General features: G+C 36.1%; 5 protein-coding genes across 7 annotated transcripts; 3 read left to right on the forward strand and 2 right to left on the reverse strand.

The window, feature by feature from the left end:
* Positions 1–4,395: 4,395 nt before the first annotated feature.
* Positions 4,396–8,362, reverse strand: LOC125577794. The gene is made up of 4 exons (XM_048739669.1): positions 8,321–8,362; positions 7,271–7,970; positions 6,475–7,175; positions 4,396–6,135 (listed from the first exon to the last, which is right to left on the reverse strand). Exons 1-4 carry the CDS (start codon positions 8,360–8,362, stop codon positions 4,396–4,398), a joined length of 3,183 nt encoding a protein of 1,060 aa, XP_048595626.1.
* Positions 8,363–9,569: 1,207 nt separating this feature from the next.
* Positions 9,570–10,674, reverse strand: LOC106379745 (peamaclein-like). The gene is made up of 2 exons (XM_013819625.3): positions 10,471–10,674; positions 9,570–9,892 (listed from the first exon to the last, which is right to left on the reverse strand). Exons 1-2 carry the CDS (start codon positions 10,553–10,555, stop codon positions 9,687–9,689), a joined length of 291 nt encoding a protein of 96 aa, XP_013675079.2. The 5' UTR covers positions 10,556–10,674; the 3' UTR covers positions 9,570–9,686.
* A 635-nt stretch (positions 10,675–11,309) lies between these two features.
* LOC106346600 (homeobox protein HAT3.1) lies at positions 11,310–14,955 on the forward strand. 2 transcript variants are annotated; one of them, XM_013785974.3, is made up of 9 exons: positions 11,310–11,414; positions 11,744–12,451; positions 12,555–12,720; positions 12,830–12,953; positions 13,042–13,154; positions 13,232–13,753; positions 13,838–14,122; positions 14,214–14,303; positions 14,407–14,955. In XM_013785974.3, exons 2-9 carry the CDS (start codon positions 11,829–11,831, stop codon positions 14,611–14,613), a joined length of 2,130 nt encoding a protein of 709 aa, XP_013641428.2. In that variant the 5' UTR covers positions 11,310–11,414; positions 11,744–11,828; the 3' UTR covers positions 14,614–14,955. The 2 variants fall into 2 exon arrangements, with proteins under 2 accessions (XP_013641428.2, XP_013641435.2); XM_013785981.3 differs by having other exon boundaries at positions 11,351–11,414; positions 11,764–12,451.
* A 117-nt stretch (positions 14,956–15,072) lies between these two features.
* LOC106379757 (LYR motif-containing protein At3g19508) lies at positions 15,073–15,734 on the forward strand. The gene is made up of 2 exons (XM_013819635.3): positions 15,073–15,323; positions 15,399–15,734. The coding sequence occupies exons 1-2, from the start codon at positions 15,132–15,134 to the stop codon at positions 15,450–15,452; spliced, it is 246 nt and encodes an 81-aa protein (XP_013675089.1). The 5' UTR covers positions 15,073–15,131; the 3' UTR covers positions 15,453–15,734.
* A 945-nt stretch (positions 15,735–16,679) lies between these two features.
* On the forward strand, positions 16,680–18,742 carry LOC106379763 (transcription factor bHLH113). Of its 2 annotated transcripts, none has more exons than XM_013819652.3 (5): positions 16,680–17,261; positions 17,440–17,541; positions 17,675–17,740; positions 18,161–18,262; positions 18,346–18,742. In XM_013819652.3, the coding sequence occupies exons 1-5, from the start codon at positions 16,911–16,913 to the stop codon at positions 18,514–18,516; spliced, it is 792 nt and encodes a 263-aa protein (XP_013675106.1). In that variant the 5' UTR covers positions 16,680–16,910; the 3' UTR covers positions 18,517–18,742. The 2 variants fall into 2 exon arrangements, with proteins under 2 accessions (XP_013675106.1, XP_013675099.1); XM_013819645.3 differs by having other exon boundaries at positions 16,691–17,261; positions 17,437–17,541.
* The last annotated feature ends 3,973 nt before the right edge of the window (positions 18,743–22,715 follow it).

The following is a 22,715-nucleotide window of genomic DNA, read 5'->3' on the forward strand; positions in this document are numbered from 1 at the left end:
TCTTGACTACGTCGAAACCCGTAAAGCAACTCGGTTTTTCCTGTCTTTGGTTTGTAACCGAATAATCGCATCATGACAAGTATACATATTTTTCTTAGTGTATAAATGTATTCCCCAGCTGTTGAACAATATACATCTGTTACAAATCTATACTATTAAAAGAGAAACAGTCTTTAAAAATCTACTTATAAAAAGTTGTCAGACCCTTTCATTTTTTTATTTTTTTGGTCTTTCTTATATATTATATGTTATCCCTATTTAATCTCACTTTGTTATCAACAAAATAAATATTATTAATTGGGCTTTGGACGTTTAACTTAAAAAAGATAATGTAACTGATACAACCCATTAAGAAAAGAAAATTATAAATCCAATTAACTTTTGTTACAGAAAAAAAAATTAACCAAATTAACTTTAAACCCATTTTTTACAAAATCCCAAATTATGAAAACCATTTTATACATAAATACATATAAATGTAACAGTATTTAAATTATATAATAATAAAATATCTGTCACAAACTGATTTTAAAAAAAATTGATAGTAGTTTGATAGAAAATTAAAAAAGGAAAAAAAAATAATACTTGCTTCACTATTTTGGTAGATTGATAATTAATATATTTATAAATAAACTTAACAATATTTGTTAAAAGAAATTTCTTATACAAGTCAAATGTATATTAATATATTAAAAATTTATAAAACAAAAAACAAAAATACTCTAGTTAATAACGGTTTTTTTTTATTTTCAGATACTTTTACTATATTCATTTTATTATATTCTATCCTACTATATATGAGTTACTAGATCTTACGGTTCGACCACAAGTCTGATTCGGATATGAAAACTCAATGAAAACATTGTACCGGACTGAAATAATAATAATAAAACAGCTTTTAAATATTTTAGATATCTAATAATAAATTATAAATTCATTTAATATTTGTACACAGAGGATAACTTAAGAATTTATGTACTTCACGAATGGATATCTCAAATATAAGATTTGAAGGGTTTGGATTTTATTATTTGAGTACTGTGTTTCTTCAAGAGAAAGGAACACAAAAGAGGTCTTAAGAGAGGGTTCCTTCTTTATCCGACAGAGAGAACAACAATTTGTGTGTGTTTTCATTGGCCAATTGCGTAAAGATAGCAACTCTTCCTCTTATATATGCTTCGATTAAAAATTTGTAATTTTATTCACAGTTAACACTTTCGTTCTGTAATGTAATAATGACTAGATCTTAACCCGCGCAACCGCGCGGGCTTTTATTTTCATTTATTTTTATATAAATAATTTGTTTTCAATTATAAATTGGTATATATTATAATATATATGTGTCTATCAAGTTTTAAAATACAATAAATTTACTGTATATTTTTTCATTGAATAGATTGTTTCAAACTTTCACATGTATTTGTATCTTCTTCTATATATATATTTATCGAATTATTATTTCATTATTAAAATCGTAACTATATATATAAAGATTAGTAAAATATTATTTTATCGTCATATTCAAAGATATTGTAACATTTCCCAAATTTAGAAAGTTTTTTTTTTTTGAATTAAACTTTTCGCTTCATAGATTTATCTTATCGAGTAAATAATTAAATTTTAGTTTTTTTTTTAATTTTTAAAATAAACTATATAGTTTAAAATTTGTTTTCGTTGGTTTAAGGTAGTAAAGATTAATCATTGTTAGATACTATAATTTTTGTTATTAAAAAAAAATCTTTATAATTTTAAAAGTTAACATCAACAAATATTTAAATATTTAACATATAGAGGTATAGTATTACAACATTAAATTATATTTATTTAATTTATAATATTTATAAATCTAATGGATCATCTATTGTTTAAATCCAATTATTGATAGCCCAATAAAATTTTTTGGTAAGCCCAAAATTTAAATGATAGGATTAGATATTAAATGTAACATGAATGTCTAGTAATAGGTCCATTAGGTCCATTTTTAAAAAAATCATACATGAATCAAGGTTGTGACTTCTGTTTTAATATATAAGATTGAACAGATTCCTCACATCGACATGCTTAGGGCATAATGTGACCAACATTTTAGCTTCTTATATAATCTCTTATATATTAAAAGAGAAGCATTGTAATAAATACATTCAGACTATAATAGACACGTGACATCCTCACAATAATTTGATAATAAGTATGCTAATATGTTCACACTATATTCATAAATATATTCACATTATGTATTTTGCGTTTTTTTTAATATAAAACTCACATACATGGTTTCAATAACTCTGGATTTTTCAGTTCGAATAAAAAGATATAACGAATCAAAAGCCAAACTATATATATATATATATATATATATATATATTATTGTTTACAGATAAAGTTGAGCAAATATTCATAAATTTTGATTCGATTCGTTATATGTTTTGATTTGAACAAAAAAAATCTGGATATCCGTAACTCTAGGAAACAAATCAAATACTAAAATACAATATCCAAAAAAGAAGCAAAACACAAATACCAATATTTTTAGTAACATATATCTAATTCGATCTGTTATGTACATATATATACATATATGTAAAGAATTATATATATACATTATACTTTATATCAGTTTTACAATATTCTTATGAATTAAATTTATTATATTAGGTACTAGAATTTGAAAAGTTTTAATAATGTTTTATTTTTGTAATAAAATGTTATTATTAAAATTTTAAATTATTTTTAAAATTTATTTTATTTACGGATCAAATTTGATATTCTTTAAAATTCTAAAACATTTTGGATATCCGAATCACCGAATATCTAGGTGGCTAAAGATCAAATCGACACAAATGCTTCCAAATACCCATATATTCGATATGTGTTCACCACTATTTACGGATACAATTTTATTTTCTTTATATGAAAAAATGACTAATGTCAAGATTTTTTTTATTTTAAATTAATTTTAATTTTATCTATATGTATTATTTTGAACAAAAATGTCATTTAATATTAATTAACAATATATTTATATATTTGTCAACTATTTTTATATACTTTTACATACACATACATGTGCACCTTGATGTGAGCACCTTGTAACTAAGTATTCACCACAACTGAAGTATCTAATTTTTTTTAAAGTTGAAATATTTTTTCTTAATGCTTCTTTCACTACCGACCAAATTGTAGTGAAATGATTTGTCTTAATAATTTTCTTAAATTATTATCTATTTAAAATTATAATATAAAAACTATTGGTTCGACATGACGACTATCTAAACTTCAAAACATGAAAATAAACAAATAATATTAATTTTTGATTTCTACCGGAAAAAAACTAAAAAAATCAAATATTTTAACCGAATAAACTAAAATAAATATTAATTTAAAATAATAGTTATATTTTAGAAGATTAAAAAAAACTTAAAACCGAACCAATATCCAGATTAAATAGATTTAATATATTTTTTATTAAAAATAACGAAACTAATAATCACATTCCGCGCAAGGCGCGGATTATTACCTAGTCCAATATATAATAGTAGCAAGAGCTTTTCTTATCAGGGCCACAATTAGTAATTTAAGAACTTTTAATTTTGTTATAGTATTATCCTTTAATTATATGCATAACCTCTATTTTTACAACGTACCAAATTTTTTCTTCTATATAATTTCCAGATAAAAAGTTTCAAAGAAAGCTAACGACGATAGGTTTAATAGGTAAAACTATTAGATCATAGTAGATCTAAGAGATTGTAGCTTCAAATCCTTTGAAAAAATAACTTTACAAATGAGAGTTACATAGTTTGGATTTCGTCATAAAAAGTACGGTCTCACGATCAAGGCCGGAATTGAGATTACAAAGGTTATAAACATTTATTAAGAAATTTAGTAAAAAAAATTAATTGTTTGAGCCCTATATCCACATATATATAACATATAAATTTTGAAAACCAAAGACAATGTTTTATACCCGGCATACGATTCAGACATAGTCATTTTAAAACAAATTTTAATTAAACACTTAAAAGTTTCATAATGTAGGGAATTGTGGGCTCCAACATCCATCGTGGTTTCTCCTTTGCAGGAATAATACCTAAATCATGAATGTTCATTATAATCTCCATTTAGTTCATTCATATGTTTGCTTTGGGTTTACGGAATCGATCTATTTAATATCTCGTACAGTTGTTATTATTATTTTTTTTTTTTTAACATCGAACGGCCATTCTATTACTCAAGCTTGAGATGGTCTGTGTAACCAGACCGGAATAGAACAACCAATGAAAAGTAACTCCCTATAGAAAGATCTAGCATTCTTAGCTAAAAAGTCTGAAAACTGATTTTGCGCTCGTAGAACATGAGTGATGCTAAACTCCGGGAAGCATATCCGTAGCGTCTCTATCCCTCCAATTCCGTCGCAAAGCTAGGCCACGCATGAGGATCATCTAACATTGCGATCAGCTCCTTACAATCCGTCCCAAAGCGCTGGCATGTCGAGTGCTGTAGCATATTCTCCATTGCCCACCGTAGCGCTTCTACTTCCGAATGCAAGGCTGATTCTCGTCGAGGAAGATTCTTCATCCCCATGAGCTGTGTATTTCCCGTATTGTCCATCCAAACCCATCCAAGTCCACTGAAGTTGGCAGATGTTGTCCAAGATCCATCCAGCAAGCAAATATTACCCAAGCTTATGACTTGAGGGTTCGCTATATTAGTCTCTTGTACCATAGGTTGTGCCACATCGTTCGCATCAAACCAGACCTGACATTCACTCTCTGCATAGAGGACTAACTCTAAAGGATCTCTATCTATCCCCTTGAATAGTTTATCATTCCTAGCTTTCCAGATATACCAAATTATCCAGGGAAAAGGATCTCTGTCTTGTTCCGGCTCAATAATAGAGTTTTTCCTCCAGAATAGGTACTCCATATTGGCGTAGACACTTGGTAATGGAAATACCTCTGGGCTTGTTGGGGTTGCCGATAAGGTCCAAGCTTGTAGCGCTGGCGGGCATTCAAAGATAGCATGTGTGACAGATTCTTCCAATTCTCCGCATCTTGGGCAGTAGTTATCACATCGCATATTACGTCTTACTAAATTCCTTGTTACTGCAACATGCCCAGTCAATAACTGCCAAATAAGATGACATATTTTCGTAGGCGCTTTTAACTTCCAAGCAAAGGCTTGAAGCTTGGTAATACTCGGTTCCAATATCTCGTGTGCTTCCGCCATCTTCAATAAATTCTGGGCCACCCAATATCCAGATTTAACCGAGTATTGGCCATTCCTTGTGTAGCTCCAGCAAAAAGTATCGCGCCGGTGAGATGAACTTATGGCCAAACTCCTTATAAGCGGTATGTCCTCGGGATTTACATAATTCTCCAATAATCCCACATCCCACTCCTTCCCTACCTGATCAATGAGATCGCTTACTCTCATGTTAGGATGCATTACTGGTGCCACAGGGACATCCGGCCTCGCTGGGATCGTTGGGATCCACGGATCCTCCCACACCTTTACTTCATAACCTGAGTGTACCTTCTGTCTGATTCCCAGCAATAACAGCTTCCTTGCAGCAGAAATGCTAGTCCACACATAAGAGGGGCAGCTAGCAGAGTTTACTCTCAGCGGTGAGGTTAATCTGTAGTATCTCCCCTTCAAGACCCCACCGACCAATGAGTCTGGGAATTGAACCAACCTCCATAGTTGTTTTGCCAACAATGCCAGATTGAACTCATGGATCATACGAAACCCAATCTCTCCTTCCTCCCTTAGTAGGCAAACTTTTTCCCATTTCACCCAGTGAATTCCTCTCTTTGGTGGGTTTGAACTCCACCAGAACCGTGCGATGGCACTAGCTAGGTTTTCACATATCTCTAAAGGGAGCAGGAAAGTAGACATGACATAAGTCGGAAGAGCTAGCAGAATAGATTTTATCAGAACTTCCTTCCCTCCTTTTGAAAGCCACCTACCCGTCCATCCATTAACCCTGTGCATTAACTTGTCCTTGAGGAATGCAAACAATTTGCATTTGGATCCACTTATATCTTCTGGGATACCTAAGTAGGTTCCCATCCCTCCTTCGTTTTGTATACCCATTGCATCTTTGATCTCTTGCCTGGTATTTGCATTGATCCGCTTACCAAAGAGTAAGAACGACTTATCAAAGTTGATACATTGGCCAGAAGCTTTACCATATTTCCTGACTACTTTCATTACTTCTTCACATTCACGGGGCTCCGCCTTACAGAAGAAAAGGCTATCATCAGCAAAGAGAAGGTGAGATACCGAAGGGCACGCGCGTGTGACACGCATCCCCGATATCTTCCCTTGATTCTCTGCATGATTAAGAAGGCTAGCGAGCGCTTCCGTGCATAGAATAAAGATGAAAGGAGACAAAGGATCTCCTTGTCTTAAGCCTCTACCAGGAACGATATTTCCTCTTGGTTGACCATTCATAAGCACCTTATACTTTACCGACGTAATGCATCGCATTATCCAGGTTATCCACGTCTCTGAGAAACCCATTTTGCGCATGACGGCTTCAATGAATGACCACTCCATTCTGTCATATGCTTTGCTCATGTCCGTCTTAATAGCCATCCTTTTACTGCGACCACTTGGTTTAGTCCTCAGCGCGTGGAACATTTCTTGGGCAATCATAATATTGTCTGAAATCTGTCTCCCAGCAACAAAGGCTGACTGGGTCTCTGAAATCAAGCCTGGTAGCACTTTCTTTAATCTCTGGCATAAGACCTTCGAAATTATTTTATAGCTTACATTACACAAGCTTATTGGCCGGAATTGAGCCATATCATTCGGCTTGGCCGTCTTCGGGATGAGACATATATTTGTATCATTTAATCCATTCACCACCGTTCCCTCGATAAGGAAGTTATTAACCATAAGAGTTAAATCATCCTTTACAATATCCCAGAATTTCTGATAGAATAGCGCAGTCATCCCATCTGGTCCTGGAGCCTTCTCTGGATGCATAGCAAAAAGAGCCAATTTGACCTCCCATTCCGTTACCGGAGCTGTAAGGTTCTCATTCATTGCCCCAGTGATTGTCGTAGGAACTTGAGCTAACGCCTCTTCAATGTCCTCAGGGTTAGACGATTCAAAGATCTGTCTAAAGTAACTAGTAGCAATGGCTACTAAACCCTCTTCATCCTCAACTAAATTTCCATTCACATCTTGGAGTTGCGTAATTTTATTCCTGGCTCTTCTCTGTTTTGTTAGTGCATGAAAAAACTTTGTATTTCTATCTCACCGGACGTAGCTCCTCGAATCATTGCATCCTCATCAACAGCAGACTGACCCCTTCCCACTTCATGCGTCTTCGGTTTCACTTTCCATGCCTTCTCGTTTGGACGCGCATAGGGACCAGGATTATCCCGTGCCCTACCATACCTGTTCCTCCCTAAATGATCGTCTCTGCTACGGATAATCCTATCCGAGTGACGACCCCGACTGCTGTCGTTCTCCCAGTAGCGAGGCCCCTGTCCTCGCGTACTCTTATCATCATACCTTACCGGCTTAGACGTATAATATCGTGAAGATTGCAGCTCCCGGTTCTGCAGCGACGACTGCTGGGAGGGTCTAGCATTTACCAGAGCATCACGACTCCAGTTTTGGCGAGGCATATCCTGAGCCCGCTGCAGTCGGGAAAAAACGTCAGGCCTTTCCACATGTTGTAACCATGATCTAACATCCATTAAGGGGCAATATCCCTTCTCATGAGATAGCAAACCACAGATTGTACAATGTTTGAAAAGCTTGTCGTACTTTATTTCGATCGTAACCTCATCTCCCTCATATTCCACTTTCCTAGAGAACTTCAGTGGACGGCGTGAATCAACCTCTATGAGCATGCGCCCCTCTGTAAGCTCCAGAGTATCGACATGACCGAGTCTACCACCTGTGTTTCTTAGGTTCGTGTCAGTCCAAAGATGAAGAGGGAATCCAATGAGCTAAAATCATTAACAAAATCATTAACAACAAAATCATTAACATTAACATTAGGTTCGTACAGTTGTTATAAAGGTTTCATCTCCACAACAAAATCATTAACAAAACAACCTAAAAAAAATAGTTATGTATGTCTCTATCTCATTTACTTAAACGAAAATGGAGCTTATATGTCTCTATCTCATCCCATGTGACGAGAACTTTGTAGTCTTTAAGGTTAAACGGATATAACGTAACATTCTCTTTGATTAATTAATTTCACTTTTTACTATTAATGATTGATTGATAGTTAATATAATTGTTTTTATAAACAGAACTCCTGAGGCATGCATGCATCCATCCACGCTAGCACCTCACCTCGACCAACTAAATCTGAACCGATGGATGGTATCATCGGTTAAGTCTTAAACCAGCCCTAACCATATAAGAATATACTGTTCATATGCCCAGGACCGGTCAAGTTTTAAACCAGCCCGAACCATATAGGAATATACTGTTCATAGGCCAATGTTTGATGGCCTATGCCCAAGACCGGCCTTAACCCCAATCAAGATCGCATTGGCTGTTTCTTCGATCACGCTAGTTCACATTTGGAACTAGTCAGATTCTTATTTGTTATCGGCTAGTTATGTTGGAAAGGTTCTTTGTCAAATTTAACAAGTTGAACCATACCCTTCACTTAAGGTCATGAAAACGAAATTGTAATCAACAATTAATTACAAGTAATCTGAACATAGTTGATGTGATATCTTATTAACGTTTGAAGCGTGAGATATAGAAGGACAAGCAGCACGTGAATGTCTTTAAAATTCGTTTGGAATGGTCAAAAGAGCAAAGAGGAGAAGAGAAAAAAAAAACGCATACGCGTTAACTTTTTCAGTGCGATAGTGGTTACAGCTAAGGTAGGGCTCATTTTAAAGTATAAAAGTTCATTGGGCGATGAAAAACATTAAATTTGTCTTGTAAAATTAATATTGATGCATTTGTATACTAAAAAATCCGATGGTAGGGACATTCAGTACCACGTGTAACTCTCTAGTACTAGGTCGTTGTTAAAGAAGAAATGCTTGTCCTTGTAATCAAATAAACAACCTTTTTATTTAATTCATTTTACTAATCAAATTCTATTAGCACCAAACTTTGAAAAATAAAAGTTGAGAGTATGAACCCGAAGAGCATATTGGTCAACCAAACATATAGTGGATTTAGATTCTGACAAGGAACCCAACTAAGTAATTCAACAAGTTGGTATCCAAACAATTACAAGTAGGTATTCGGTTAACCTTTCAGGAGTCAAAAGTCCAGAATCGAATTTTTATAAAATACTTATTACTTTCACAAAAAATATAAAATGATTTGTTATAAGCATTACTATTTGAACTACTAGAACTGAGATACAACTAAACCAAAACATTTTTTTTCTGTAATTAGCTGAACCAACTATCTTCACGTCAGACCAATATTTTCTTAATTGCCTTTCACTTATGGAATCTAATCCATACATAACTTTCAAGATTTTCACAGTATATAACTCCTCTGGGGACAAAACTAATACTCATATCATATATAGATATACTTCAAAGCTTGATACGAGAAAGGAATTTAAGAAGCATTCAAAAACTTAGCCAACTATAACTATAACTAAGACAAAGTGCATGCATGCAAATGCATGTATTGTATTATTTGTGAAAGTGCTTAATCAAGGAAACAAAATTGGATTAAGGGCATTTGGGTTTCCCCTTGGAGCTAAGCTTGTCTCGATAGCAAGGGCATTGATGCTTGTTGCCAAAGGTACCGGAAGGAACACACTTACATTGTCTGCAACAAATGCCACAATACTTGAGACATCTGTCTTGAAACCCCGCCTTAGCACACCTTCCTCTGCATCTACTCCGACAGTATACCTCCATACCTCTTATTCTTCCTATTTTATCAATTTCAACATTCGTATTATATTTAAAATTAAGATAACCGTTTGCATGAAGGCCTTTCAAAATGGTAAAGATTCAAACATCCCGTTTGGGTCTATAATGCCAGTTCCATGTTGTGTGAGAAATCAATCAATCATATTAATAATTTACAATGAATGTATCATCATAGCATGCGTGTCCTTGAAATACTGGGTCTACTCGCTTCTCACTCCGGAAATGAGATAATGAATTTGATATAATTTCAGTCCATAAGACGGAATGATACATTTGTACGTGACTTGTGTTAATTTTGTCTCCAATTTACTATAATGTACGTAGCATGACGTATTTTAAGCGGGAGTATGAGTTATATAACTAACTGTACATATCCTTTCAATTGATGAACTTCTATGTGGTTCATATATTTTTGTGTAATGGGATAATCGAAAACCTTTGACACCCTCGAAAAACTAATTAATACTAGTTCTCAATAATACCCACTTAATACATTATACATATGCATGTACTACCTATATATATATATATATATATATATAAACAAGGAGAGATCGGTAGATGCATGCGTACATACCAGGAGCCGCAGTGGCTATAAAAACGAAGGGAACAATGAGAAGAACAAGGAAGAAGAAGAATGTGACAAACTTCTTATTAGCCATCGCTGCTTTCTTGGTTCAAAACCAAAACGAGCAATACCCTAAAAATCCTTTATTCCTTCGTTAATATCTTGTGATACTTTTTGAAGAACGAGCTATTGATCAAGAAGTGATGGAATTGATTTATAGAAATCCTAAAGTTATCAGTACCACCGCCTTGATTTCTCTGCCGAAATAAATGTAGTGATTAATACGTGGCAATCAAATTGGTCGGTCACTGCGACTCTTGAAGTGGCTGCACTCTTCATACGTCGATATGGTCGATGATGTCTCTACTCAAATTGTTTCGTCCTAACGCCTCATTCTTCAGCAACACGACACATAGCTTCATAACAAGCCATTAGCGTTAGAGTCATGACATCTGCACTCCTTACTATTTTTTCCAAGCTAAAAATAAGCAAGTATTGTTCAGATGTTATATTAACTGGTCAATATATAAATTCTAGCGATCATATAACATCTTTGATAATGTGATTTATAGAGAAGCTATTTTCTAAGATTGGTTAGTTTATGCCTATTAAATAGTTTTCTGATCCACCATTATCTCACTTGGATACAAAAAAAATAGTTATTTAAGATACAAAACTATCTGCGAAAACAAGAAAATAAACAACAAAATAGTCAACATGATTTGCAAGGCTGAAATTAAATACAGAATATAATGATTAACAGGCCCATTAATAGTACAATCAATAAAAAGGCCCACATAATCAGGCCCATTAATAGTATAATCAATAACGAGGCCCAGATAAGACCAAAGCTCACACCGTTTATTCGTCTCCTTCCTCTCTCTCTCTCTCACCCACACGAGTTTTTCTATGTTTCGCGGTTATTGAAATCTCGCGTGCGCGGCGAAAGAAAGGTATAGTTTCTGCAGCTTGCCTCCTTTACGATTGTTTGTAGAAGTTCAAAGGGATAACATTAACACTAAGTTTCTGGGTTAGTTTCTCAGATTCGTAAAAATCTGCGAATTTTTTTGTTACGAAGGATTGAATTCGCAGCTTAGGATTAGGGTTATTGGAATCGCTTTTGGCTTTCTATCAACTACACAATGAACTCCGATAGAATAATTATAAAGCTTCCATTTTTCTTTGTGGGTTTTTTCTTTTGGTTCTCTTTGCGTTTGCTTATATCACGAGTCTGATCTACGAATGTCACGATTCTGATTTGCGTGTTTTGCATCTCTGATAGGCTTAAGAACCTCCTCGCAGATCTAGAGACGCCTGAGTGTGTGTAACTTCGTGGAAAGTATAGTAAACATAGCTGGGTGAAGAAAATGCATAGTGCTAATAGACGAAGAACTAGGAGTAGCGGCTCTGCTTTGGACCAGACAAATCTAGAAGCTGGAGGAGAGGTTACTCCATCTGTTGACAAAGTTCCGGAACAAAGCAATGCCTCTGTTCCTCTGCAAACACCAGAGGCAGTGGAACATCTAGAAGAACCGAGGACTAATTATGGAAATGGTAATAGGATGATGGAAGAAGATAAGGGTGTATCCAATGTGTTTTCTGGTGAAGAACAACAGTCAACAACCCCTGTTACCGGAAAGAAGAGCTCAGGTTTCCATCGTGAACTTGTCCTTGGTCTTCCTTGCCGTGGACAATTTGAATTCCACCGGAGTTCGAATAAGCTTGGAGGAGGTGGTGAAAGGAATGTGGTGGTTTCAAGTCACAAGAGAGCTAAGAGATCTAAAGAAGCTGCTGGATCATCTTCCGTTGATGTTAATGCCACGCCTCTAGATGGATCAAAGCCAAGGAAAACGTATACGAAGAAAGTTGAAGTTAGAGAAGATGATGAGTACACAAGAATCAAAAAGAAGCTTCGGTACTTTCTGAACCGGATTAGATACGAGCAAAGCCTAATTGATGCATATTCTTTAGAAGGCTGGAAAGGTTCAAGGTTTGTCTCTCCTTTGTTCTGGCAGCATAGATATCCTGTGTAGATTTCTTTCTAATTTCACTCAGGATTGTTGACATTGTGAGGGATCATGTGTTCTGTGTAGTGTGGAAAAGCTAAGGCCAGAGAAAGAGCTTGAACGAGCTAGGAAGGAAATTCTACGACGCAAGGTTAAAATTAGAGAGCTTTTTCAGCACGTGGACACACTCTGCGCAGAAGGAAGCATTCCAGAGTCTTTATTTGATTCTGGTGGAGAGATCTCTAGTGAGGATGTAAGAAGAACTTTATTCCCAAACTCATGCTTTGTTCCCCTGTTTTTTTTCCTTCCTGATAGAACCAGTTTGTGTCTGTTGCTAACACGAGTCGTTGTTTTAAGTGCAGATCTTCTGTGCAAAATGTGGCTCAAAAGACGTGCATGTTGACAATGATATCATACTATGTGATGGGTTTTGTGACCGAGGCTTTCACCAATACTGTGTTGAACCACCTTTGCGAAAAGAAGACAGTAATAACTTCTGCTATCCTACGTTGTTGGTAGTGTTTAAATCAATTCTTGCTGGTATTTATAACTTTATTGGTTTTATTTTTTTTAGTTCCTCCGGATGATGAGAGTTGGTTATGCCCTGGATGTGATTGCAAAGATTACAGCTTTGACCTGCTTAATGATTCTTTAGGGACAAAACTTTCAGTCAGCGACAGCTGGGAGGTAAATCTGACGATGTTTTTGATTGTTAAAAAAGGAGAAGAAACTTTAAAAGACACCTGACTCGAGTCTTTGTGCAGAAAGTATTTCCTGAGGCAGCAGCAGCAATGGCTGGTGGAGATCAAACTCTGGACTGTGATCTTCCTTCAGATGATTCTGAGGATGAAGAGTTTGATCCGAATGGGTTGAATGATAATGCAGATGATGAAGATGGCAGTGATGACAGTGATGAGTCTGAGAACGAAGATGGGAGTGGCGGTGAATCTGATTGCACATCTGCATCTGATGAAATGATTGAATCGGTTAAAGAAGCGAAAGATATAATGGACCTTCCATCTGATGATTCTGAGGATGATGATTATGATCCTGATGCTCCGATTCGTGATGAAGATAAAATGCAAGAAAGTTCAAATTCAGATAATACATCAGACTCTGAGGATCTTGAGACTTCTTTCAAAGGCGACGAGTCTAATCAGCAAAACGAAGTTACACCACGTGGGAAACCTGGTTCAGAGTCAGATACTGGGATTGATGATGATGGCATTGTAGATGTTCCTGGGAGGAGGAAGGTTGAGAGGCTGGACTACAAAAAACTCTATGATGTGAGTGTTCTATCACGTTTTAGATAATTAATATTCTACTTGGTTTAATGCTGATATCAATCTTCTATTGCGTGGTATGTGCAGGATGAATATGAGAACGTTCCAACGTCTTCAAGTGATGATGAGGATTGGGATAAAACTGCGGGAAAAGAAGACTTCGAGTCTGGAGAAGAAGGGGACACTGTGCCTCTGAAACAGCACTCAGAAGCAGAAGACCACACTTCTACTAAGAAACCTAGACAGACACCGAAAAGAGAAAGCAAAAGGGACACGTTGAAAGCGCCACAAGAAGTACCTAGAGAAAATGGTTTCTCTGGCGAAAAAAGCAGCTCTGCAGTATATAGTAAACACACAAACCCCAGAACCCAGGTAAAAAAAATCAGTTTTCTTTGCGCCTAAGATGTCTATCCTAAAGCATTATGAGAGAGATTTCGGTTTGAAGTTTCCTCTTTTAATGCAGAGACTGTTCAAATCTTTTCAAGAGAATCGATATCCAGACATTACAACGAGGGAGAACTTAGCTAAAGAGTTGAAGATGACAGTTAAACAAGTAAGGAGTCATCTCTCTAGTACATATTCTTTCTATTCTTTTTTTTCCACTGTTTGTCGATCCTGTTTCATCTCTGGTGCTAAGCTGTTTATGTACTTTACAGGTTAGTAGCTGGTTTAATAATACGCGTTTTTCGACAAACAAAAGGATGGCTTCAAAGGAAGATGATGAAAAGTTAAGAACAGGTGAAGGGGAGACAACTGTTGCTGGAAGTAGCGAACAAACCATGGAAACCAAGTCAGTCGTAGAGAATAATAAGAGTGGAGCATCAGAATCAACCAATACTGGATCAAGAAAAAGGAGAAGGTAGAATTAGAATCAATTATGGAGGTTTTAGATCAATAGTGAAGACATGAATGAATATAGTTGAGCACACAAGCTAAAAACATAACCAAAGATATGAAGAGATCAAAACCTCACCAGTCATCAGGTTGGTTATGCTGGCTTGTTACACATTTTTGGGATGCGCTTATGTATCTGAAGACTGAGGTGGCAAAATAATTGAATATTTCTTTAAAAAATTTGGATTAGTTTTCATCTTATAAAAGTTTTTGTTTAATTTCCAAGCAGAGAGATTTTGATACAGCATTTTTGGCTGTGGTTTGTGTAATTGATAGAGACCGGTTCAGTAATATTAATTGTTTTGATCTAATATAACCGGCTTGAAATCATGATTTGAAACAAGTCTAACCTGTCTGAAATGTCTTTTATTAAGATAGGCCCATAATGATGACAGAAGGGCCCATAAAAGCCCAATGATGTTTATGATGTGTACACAGTAGAGTCCGAGATTTGGTAACGTGTAGCAAAAGAAAAGGTAAGAGGAAAATGAAGAAGGTGCTGAGAGTATACGGCGGCGTTTTGAGGCTTGTGCGGCTTTTGCCGGCGGACACGAGGCCGTACTACGCCAAGTACGCGAGGGAGAATTTCGTTAACTACCGTGAAGTCGATGTAAGCGAAACACCTCTTGATGAACTCTATCAACGAGCTTACAATCACTCACTCTGGGTACTCAAAAAGGTACATAGATTCTGACCTTACAATCTCCGGTTCTAGATACCCATTGTGTTCATTAGCAGCTTTAATCGTTTGCAGTATTCGATTGACGAATCCGCGGCGAAGAAGATGAAGGAGATTTGTTTTGAATGATAAAGCGCACCATCTGTTCGACGTTATTCCCCTGAGAGTTTCGAACTAGATTTTTTTTATTTAAAAAGGCTTGTATGATTTGTTGAATGGGGGCCATCAAGTATTCTACTTTTGATATAAGTGTCATAGCTATATCGAGAAACAGAGGTTGCTCATGTGTCTTTTTCTTTCCTTTTTGTTGTCTTGACTTTCTGTGCTTGCAGACATGTGTTGACTGCTCAATTGGTCATGTCTTGTTTGTTTGCTTGATCCTGAATAAATTGTTATGACTTTACATTCTCAGTCAAAAACATCTTTAGTAATGAAAGGAACTAATCATAGCAAAAGAGCAGTGGCAGGGATGTGATAATGAAAAGGATACTAGGCATTGTTTGGGTAAAGTGATGATATATGTAGCTAAGGACAATACACAACGGCGATTACTAGTCCACGCCTAAGGCTTTAGGTCCTTGTCGGAACTCGAATGTGTTGCATGAAAGTATTAAACGAACCTAACCAAAGCTAAGTGTCTGAATGTTGTTTTTGCTTCTCAAGAGTTAAAAAGTCTAAAAACAAGTTGGACCTTCTTGTGAATTTAGTTGCCAACTTGTGGAGTTGTGTGTTTTCTCCTTCTCACACACGTGTTTACAGTCTTTGCACGTGTCAAACCTGGTACATGTCAGTATGCTATAACTTACCTTTTTGATTAATATAGTAACGGTAGTGTTATGTGTAGCCCACAGTGTCAGTATGCTAATGATAAACATGATAACGGGAATTTCTTAGAAAATTTATGGTTGGTAATAGTGTAATGGTATAGTTAAATTGGATAATGGATATGAATGAATATGTGTATGTGACATTAATTATTTGTCTAACTTCCAGAAAGAGGAAAAAGAGAGCAGCAGTTACTAAGACAAAAAAAAGGTGAGAACCGAAACATCAGCTTCGAGTAGATAAAAAAAACTTCAGTTTTCTCGGGCCAAGTGGCTTTGACCAAAATTTCTCTTAAAATTTCAAATATCTTTTCTACCCCTCCCTTAACAATTATCAATCAAATACTAAATCCTTAAGTAAGTTGTTTTATAACGATTGAAGATTTATAACTCAGTGGTTAATTTTGCGACTAACATATTTACGGGAAATATCCACAGAAATGTCATATAAATTGAATACCATTGTCAATAAAAGTATCGTTTTTTTCTCATTCAGAAAACACAATTTGTGTTATACTTACCAATAGAGATATAGTTAATTAGTAGGAGTATATTATGAAATCAGGGAAATTTTCCATTTTTTTAGAATTTTCACAAGGTCTGTATAAAAGCAAAAATAAACAAATACATGAGCCAGCCGGCAAGATAAATCAGTTATAAAAAAGCCTAAAAAGAACCATTTAGCAACACTTTTCTTCTGGTTCTTGTCTCTCACCTTCTTCTTCCACAAAGGTACTAGTAATAATAATCAAGAAAAATCACAATGGGAGATACCAGAGAGGATCAAGAAGACAGAGCTATGATGGAAACTGCCGGAGTCTCGAGCTTCTCGGAGCTTCTTATGTTGTCGGGCGGCGTTCTCAGCTCCTCCGACCACCACCTCAACGATATTGGTGCCGATGGTGGAGAAGACAGCTTCGGTTTTGTATTCTCCGGTTCAACTGGATCAAGAATGCTTTGTTTCAGTGGAGACTGCCAAAACGACGACGAATCGCTCTTCCTACAACCTTCTCTTCCCTCCGGAGTCTCGGTTTCTGACCCTTCATGCACTACCAACATTTGCAAGAACTCAAACGACGCGTGTGCGGACAATAAATCTACCAAATCATCAACCGTAAGTCTAGTTCTTTTGCATATTTCGCTGAATATAGTTTTGAAAAACTTGGTCTTGTTTACCAAAAAAAAAAGAAGCCTTGGTCTTGCATAGTTGCATGCAAATAATTAGAATATTTTCTGTGCGTATCTAATATTTAAAGACGAATTCTTCTGTGCATTACTCTCTTGTGAAGAAGAAGAGAATCGGGTCGGTCAATGGGCAAACTATGGATCATAACCGAAAACCTAGCAAAAAATGCAAGCAAAATCAGGAGAAACCATCAGTTGGAACTGCAAAGGTGTCATTATAATTTGCATTTCTGATTTCTCTACTGTATATAATGTTATGATTTTTTTGGACCTTATAATGTTTTAAGTTTACTCTTATCGTATGTGTTGTTGTTAATATCTAATCAATACTTTTAACAATAGGTAAGGAAAGAAAGGTTAGGGGAAAGAATTGCAGCCTTGCAGCAATTGGTTTCTCCATACGGAAAGGTAAATTAATTTCTACTCATTTTTAGAAATGATTTTTCGTATTTTTCTACCTAGTTTATAGTGAAAAGAATTTTTATAATGTTTTTTATTTGGATATTATATATTTAGTTTTTTTCCTTCCAAAAGCAAGCTTAAGAAGTCGCGATTTGGGGTGTAGTGTAAATTGGCATCCAATGTGAAAATCAAAAAGACATCAAAGACAATGAAACTTGATCCATAAATTAAAGTATTTACTTTTTGTTTGGGGGGGGTAATTAACGATCATCATTGCATTTTACATTAATGATATGTGTACTTTTTTGAGAGAAGTGAAAGAGAATAATATAGCAACAACACTCTAATCTATAAATGCAATAGTTAAATTGACTTTTCTGACCGATGATAATTAAATGTGAAAAAAACACTATGTCATGTTGACAGACAGATGCAGCTTCTGTGCTGCATGAAGCGATGGGTTACATCAAATTCTTACAGGACCAGATTCAAGTCCTCTGCTCTCCTTACCTGACCAACTATTCTCTTGTCAGTCTCTCTCACCCTCTCTTTATATAATTTAAATTATACTAATGATGTTTCTTTCTGACCTGCCGGTGATATTTGGTCAGGACGGTGGTGTTGTTACCGGAGATGTTAGGGCGGGGAAGAAAGTGAGAGACTTGAGAAGCAGAGGATTGTGTCTAGTACCTGTCTCATCCACCGTACTCTTGGAAAGTTCCAACGGCGCTGATTTCTGGTCACCTGCTACTATGGGCCACACTACGTCATCCTCTCACTGAATCAAGGATATTAAATTGCTATCCTAGGCAGTTTTTTTTCTTCTAGTCACCGGTTATATAGCCTTTTTTCTTTGCTGAAGAACTACTAAAAATGTCTTTTACGAAAATTCACCCATTTTTTGTTTGTTTTTGAGGATCATTTGGGTGGATATAAAAAGGTCGAAATCTTGTATGTTTTACAACATTAGATATATTTATATATTCCAAAGTGTTTTTTATCTCAATATTTTAGATGAGTCAATCACGTCGAGGAGAGTGTAACTGAGAGACTAAGATTTTATTTACCTGTCTGTCACGCATCTAGATATTGTGTAGTAATGCTAGATTGATTAAACTGTCACACACCTCGATAGCATGTAGTAATGCTGGTACCAAAAAAGTATATCATTCACCTGATTTTTTTTTCCGTCAAGAATTTATTTGATTAAAGGGCCAAGCCCAGGACATTACATAGCCCAAACATTTCAATTTAGACCCATACACATGGTTCAAGGCCTACCTAGAGAAACCCTATAAAAAGACACAAGGCGCCGCCGCTATGATCCACGGCCTCACCCCCGCTTCAAGCCACCACCGGTGAACCAACCGTTGATTCACCGGGACACACCAGCACTCACTAGCTCCACAACCTCTTCACCGCAAACGCTTTCAACCCATGTATTCCCAATATCGGAGAGAATCAATCGGCAGTACGAGATCTCATCCGCTTCCATTCATCACCAGAACTGAGAAGATAGCTTCGCCGAAACATCACCCTTTATCACCGGAGAGCTTCGATCATCCTCTGACGAGAGCTCCTCCATCAAATCCAACCCAAAACCGCATAAACAAATATAAAAAATAAAACAAACCCTAAAACGGAACTAGAAAACCAAGAGCCGGCGACGCAAGGTAAGGAACGCCTTCACCCCCCGGAGACTAAAGCCGACGATAGCAGAGGTGAAGAAACCTCCACCTCCCGGAAACAAGGCGGACGGCGATGGAGCTGTAGAAACCTCCACCTCCCGGAATCGAAATCTAACATGACAAGCCGACTTCACCACACCAAACCCTCCACACGATCGCGTCGTTACTCCAGACGCAGCGCCACCAATGATGTTGGTTCTTTCCTCGAGTTGACGACGACGGATGGAGATTGGACCAGAGCTCCGATAAGGCGATCAGGGAGAGGAGGCGAAGGAGAAGCAAGAGAATTATCTCAACGGAAGAGCGAAGGACTCCGACGATGGCATGCTCGCTCACGCGCCGATTGTACGCTGAACCCAAAGGAAGATCTACTTTCTCTCCGGGCATGAGTTTATTGTCTTGTGATGTCCCTGATACTTTATCACAAATGTTATCTCTCTTTTATTTTATTTTTATCATTCACTTGACTTTAGACGTGCTAAACTTTTTTTCTTATTTTATCATATTTTCCACAAAGTAATACTATCAAGAAAAGTAATTCAAAACATAGAAAACAATTTAACCCAGAATCTATCAAACTTAAGAGACTGAAAATGGAATTAAAATTTTTACTAGTATTATTTTTTGGCCATTAAGTTTTTAATTTACTTATTTTGTATGTAAGAATTGGATTGTAAGAAGACAAGATTTAGAGGTTATTATTGCAAATCAAAAACTTATTGCCAGCAATGATCTCACAACTTCGGAGGACTGGGACTTTCATGCTACCACTTTTCATTTTTATCACCACTAAATGAATATTTTTAAAAGTATTTTCTTTATTAAGTGGCAAAAGACTCTTACACCATTGTTTTTATATATATAATAAATAAATATTTAATTAAATAAAAATCTAAAAAAAAAAACTTTTTTAGTCAAAAAAAACTTCGGAGGACTGGCGGGAAATTTCTACTCTTCCTCTCCATCGCCGTTTGTTAAACCACTCTCTACCTATCTCTCTCCGGTATTCGCCGATTGGCGGTGTTTCCTATCGGCTCTCGCATCACAGGTTTGAGGTTATCTAAACATGGTGTTCTCGCCAGGGCCTCTTCTTGTCTGAAGGATCCATCTCAACCTATCGATGACTCAGAGCTTGTCATGATCATCGTACCTAAAACTTAAATCCCTAAAAAAACTACAAAAAGATTCCTTTGCTTTATGTATTAATGTATATGATATACAAAGATTCCTTTGCTTTATGTATTAATGTATATGATATACATCAGGCCATCAGGTCTATGCATAATATCTCGCCTTTGTCAAAATTATATTCAGTCATCATCTATTCAAAAGCCACTTCTCGCTGACCTGCCTTTGTACGTCTTCAAGACTTCAATTGCCTTTGACTTGTTCTACTGTCATTGAGTCAACCCGGTCCACCACTTGCTTAACGTAAGACCGATGATTTTGTCAAAGCGTAACACCGGCCGGTCCAAGTGCAGGACCAGTTTTTTTCAAATTCAACATAAAGCGATATACGAAAACCCTAAAAATAAACACTTCAAAGCCACTGTCACTTTCATTCTTGAGAGATCACAATGACGATGATATCGGACCTTCCAGGGGATTTGTTTGAAGACATACTCAGTCGACTTCCAGCTATATCTCTGAAACGCTTACGATCCTAGGCACTTTCATTCTTGAGAGATCACAATAAGGAATTCGGAGGAAAGCACCTCCAAAAAGCACCTAAACAGTCATTTTTTCTCACGATGACATTTAACAAAGGACTTCTACATTTATTTGATGACTTTCAATCACCGTGGAATCCGATCTATACAATCTAAAGGTGAGCTCAGCCCAATCGACGGTGAACGTATTATAATATCTGAAGTCTTTCACTGCGACGGCTTATTATTATGTACCTTTGATAACAAAACTAGAATCATGCTTTGGAACCCGTTCACTGGTCAGACCAGCTGGGGGATCCAACAATTCTGTACAAGCCACACTTATGCCCTCGGATCCTACCAAGAAAGTAGATACCGCAACTGTAGCTACAAAATATTGAGCTATAAGGATGATAGTGTACATGAATTCGCAATATACGAGATTAACTCTAATTCATGGAGGATCTCGATGTGGTTCAGGACTTTCGATTACTGTATATTGGAACGTACGTGTCATTGAAGGGAAAGACTTATTGGTTTGCTTCGGATAATAAAGATGAACAACTCGACATGCTCTTAGTCAATTTTGATTGACATGACCAAGTTATGCAACGTCCTTGGAAACCTATACTAGAAATCACAAATAACATTCCACTTAAAGCAGATTCTCTTCAAATTCAATCACAATACTATGTTTAAATCAACATTGTAAGTCTTACGATGTGTCACTTTTATAGGTAATTGAGGTTTCATAGTCCCAACATGCACAAAACGCATTGCATGCAATCCTTGAAAAAAAAAGACAATAGAGACTTGAGATTTTAATTAATATCGAAATCGAATACGATTATACGCTTAGTCGAACCAATATTTTTCCTAAAACCCATACGAAACCTATATTTTAAGATATAGTTTCCATTGTAAAGATGTCACTTAATCGGAAGTTGTTGTTTTTATTGACCCTCTTGGTTATTTTTTTGGAGTCATTTTCAAGGGGTTTTTGCAAAATTGACCTACAACTTAAAGTCAAACACAAAACTAACCTCCCTTTTTTTAGAAAATTGGTTTTGCCCTATTCACCCCACAAGTTCATATAATTTACGAAAATGCCATCAATTTTTTTTTTCTTTTCGAAAATGACATTTTTACTCTCTCACCCTCATCATCTTCAAGTAATTACAAGATTGCCATTGTCATCAATACCACAACCACCATGAACAACCAATTTGAAGCTCTTAATGCTCCCAAAATCGATTTACCCTTCTTCTTTTTCCATTCTTGTGAACTAAACACAACATATCTCTCACTTTCTCTCCACAATGAGCTAAAAAAACCCAAGATTTTGATTCTAAATTTTTTATGGTTCATAGAGTCATAGAAGCTAACGATTATGGGTGGGTGACTTCCGTTTGTGATTCTGTGTGCTTGGAGAAGCCTTATGTATGCTAAGGAACTTATCTCACCAATTTAAGGTATAACATCGAGTTTTTTTCCAGATCTGTTCGTCAGACGACTTACTTGGGAAGTCGTCTGGCTGTAGACGACTTACCTGGAAGTCGTATGGCTGTAGACGACTTACCTGGAAGTCGTCTGGTCAACGCAGATGTTATTTTTGCAATTGACTTTGAAATCTGTAACCTGAGA

The sequence above is a fragment of the Brassica napus genome, chromosome A1, assembly GCF_020379485.1.
Source record: "Brassica napus cultivar Da-Ae chromosome A1, Da-Ae, whole genome shotgun sequence".
Classification (NCBI taxonomy): domain Eukaryota; kingdom Viridiplantae; phylum Streptophyta; class Magnoliopsida; order Brassicales; family Brassicaceae; genus Brassica; species Brassica napus.

What these genes read in the sequence shown, in the direction of transcription:
- LOC106379763 (XM_013819645.3), top strand. Translation starts at nt 16,911, where the DNA reads ATGGGAGATACCAGAGAGGATCAAGAAGACAGAGCTATGATGGAAACT. An exon ending in AATCTACCAAATCATCAACC is followed by an intron (nt 17,262 to 17,436) that starts GTAAGTCTAGTT and finishes TCTCTTGTGAAG; the next exon opens with AAGAAGAGAATCGGGTCGGT. An exon ending in TGGTTTCTCCATACGGAAAG is followed by an intron (nt 17,741 to 18,160) that starts GTAAATTAATTT and finishes TCATGTTGACAG; the next exon opens with ACAGATGCAGCTTCTGTGCT.
- LOC125577794 (XM_048739669.1), bottom strand. Translation starts at nt 8,362, where the DNA reads ATGATACCATCCATCGGTTCAGATTTAGTTGGTCGAGGTGAG. An exon ending in GATTCGAGGAGCTACGTCCG is followed by an intron (nt 7,176 to 7,270) that starts GTGAGATAGAAA and finishes ATGGAAATTTAG; the next exon opens with TTGAGGATGAAGAGGGTTTA. An exon ending in TAATGCGATGCATTACGTCG is followed by an intron (nt 6,136 to 6,474) that starts GTAAAGTATAAG and finishes CTCTTTGGTAAG; the next exon opens with CGGATCAATGCAAATACCAG.
- LOC106379745 (XM_013819625.3), bottom strand. Translation starts at nt 10,555, where the DNA reads ATGGCTAATAAGAAGTTTGTCACATTCTTCTTCTTCCTTGTTCTTCTC. An exon ending in TATAGCCACTGCGGCTCCTG is followed by an intron (nt 9,893 to 10,470) that starts GTATGTACGCAT and finishes TTGATAAAATAG; the next exon opens with GAAGAATAAGAGGTATGGAG.
- LOC106379757 (XM_013819635.3), top strand. Translation starts at nt 15,132, where the DNA reads ATGAAGAAGGTGCTGAGAGTATACGGCGGCGTTTTGAGGCTTGTGCGG. An exon ending in CACTCTGGGTACTCAAAAAG is followed by an intron (nt 15,324 to 15,398) that starts GTACATAGATTC and finishes AATCGTTTGCAG; the next exon opens with TATTCGATTGACGAATCCGC.
- LOC106346600 (XM_013785974.3), top strand. Translation starts at nt 11,829, where the DNA reads ATGCATAGTGCTAATAGACGAAGAACTAGGAGTAGCGGCTCTGCTTTG. An exon ending in ACTACAAAAAACTCTATGAT is followed by an intron (nt 13,754 to 13,837) that starts GTGAGTGTTCTA and finishes TGGTATGTGCAG; the next exon opens with GATGAATATGAGAACGTTCC. An exon ending in ACACAAACCCCAGAACCCAG is followed by an intron (nt 14,123 to 14,213) that starts GTAAAAAAAATC and finishes CTTTTAATGCAG; the next exon opens with AGACTGTTCAAATCTTTTCA.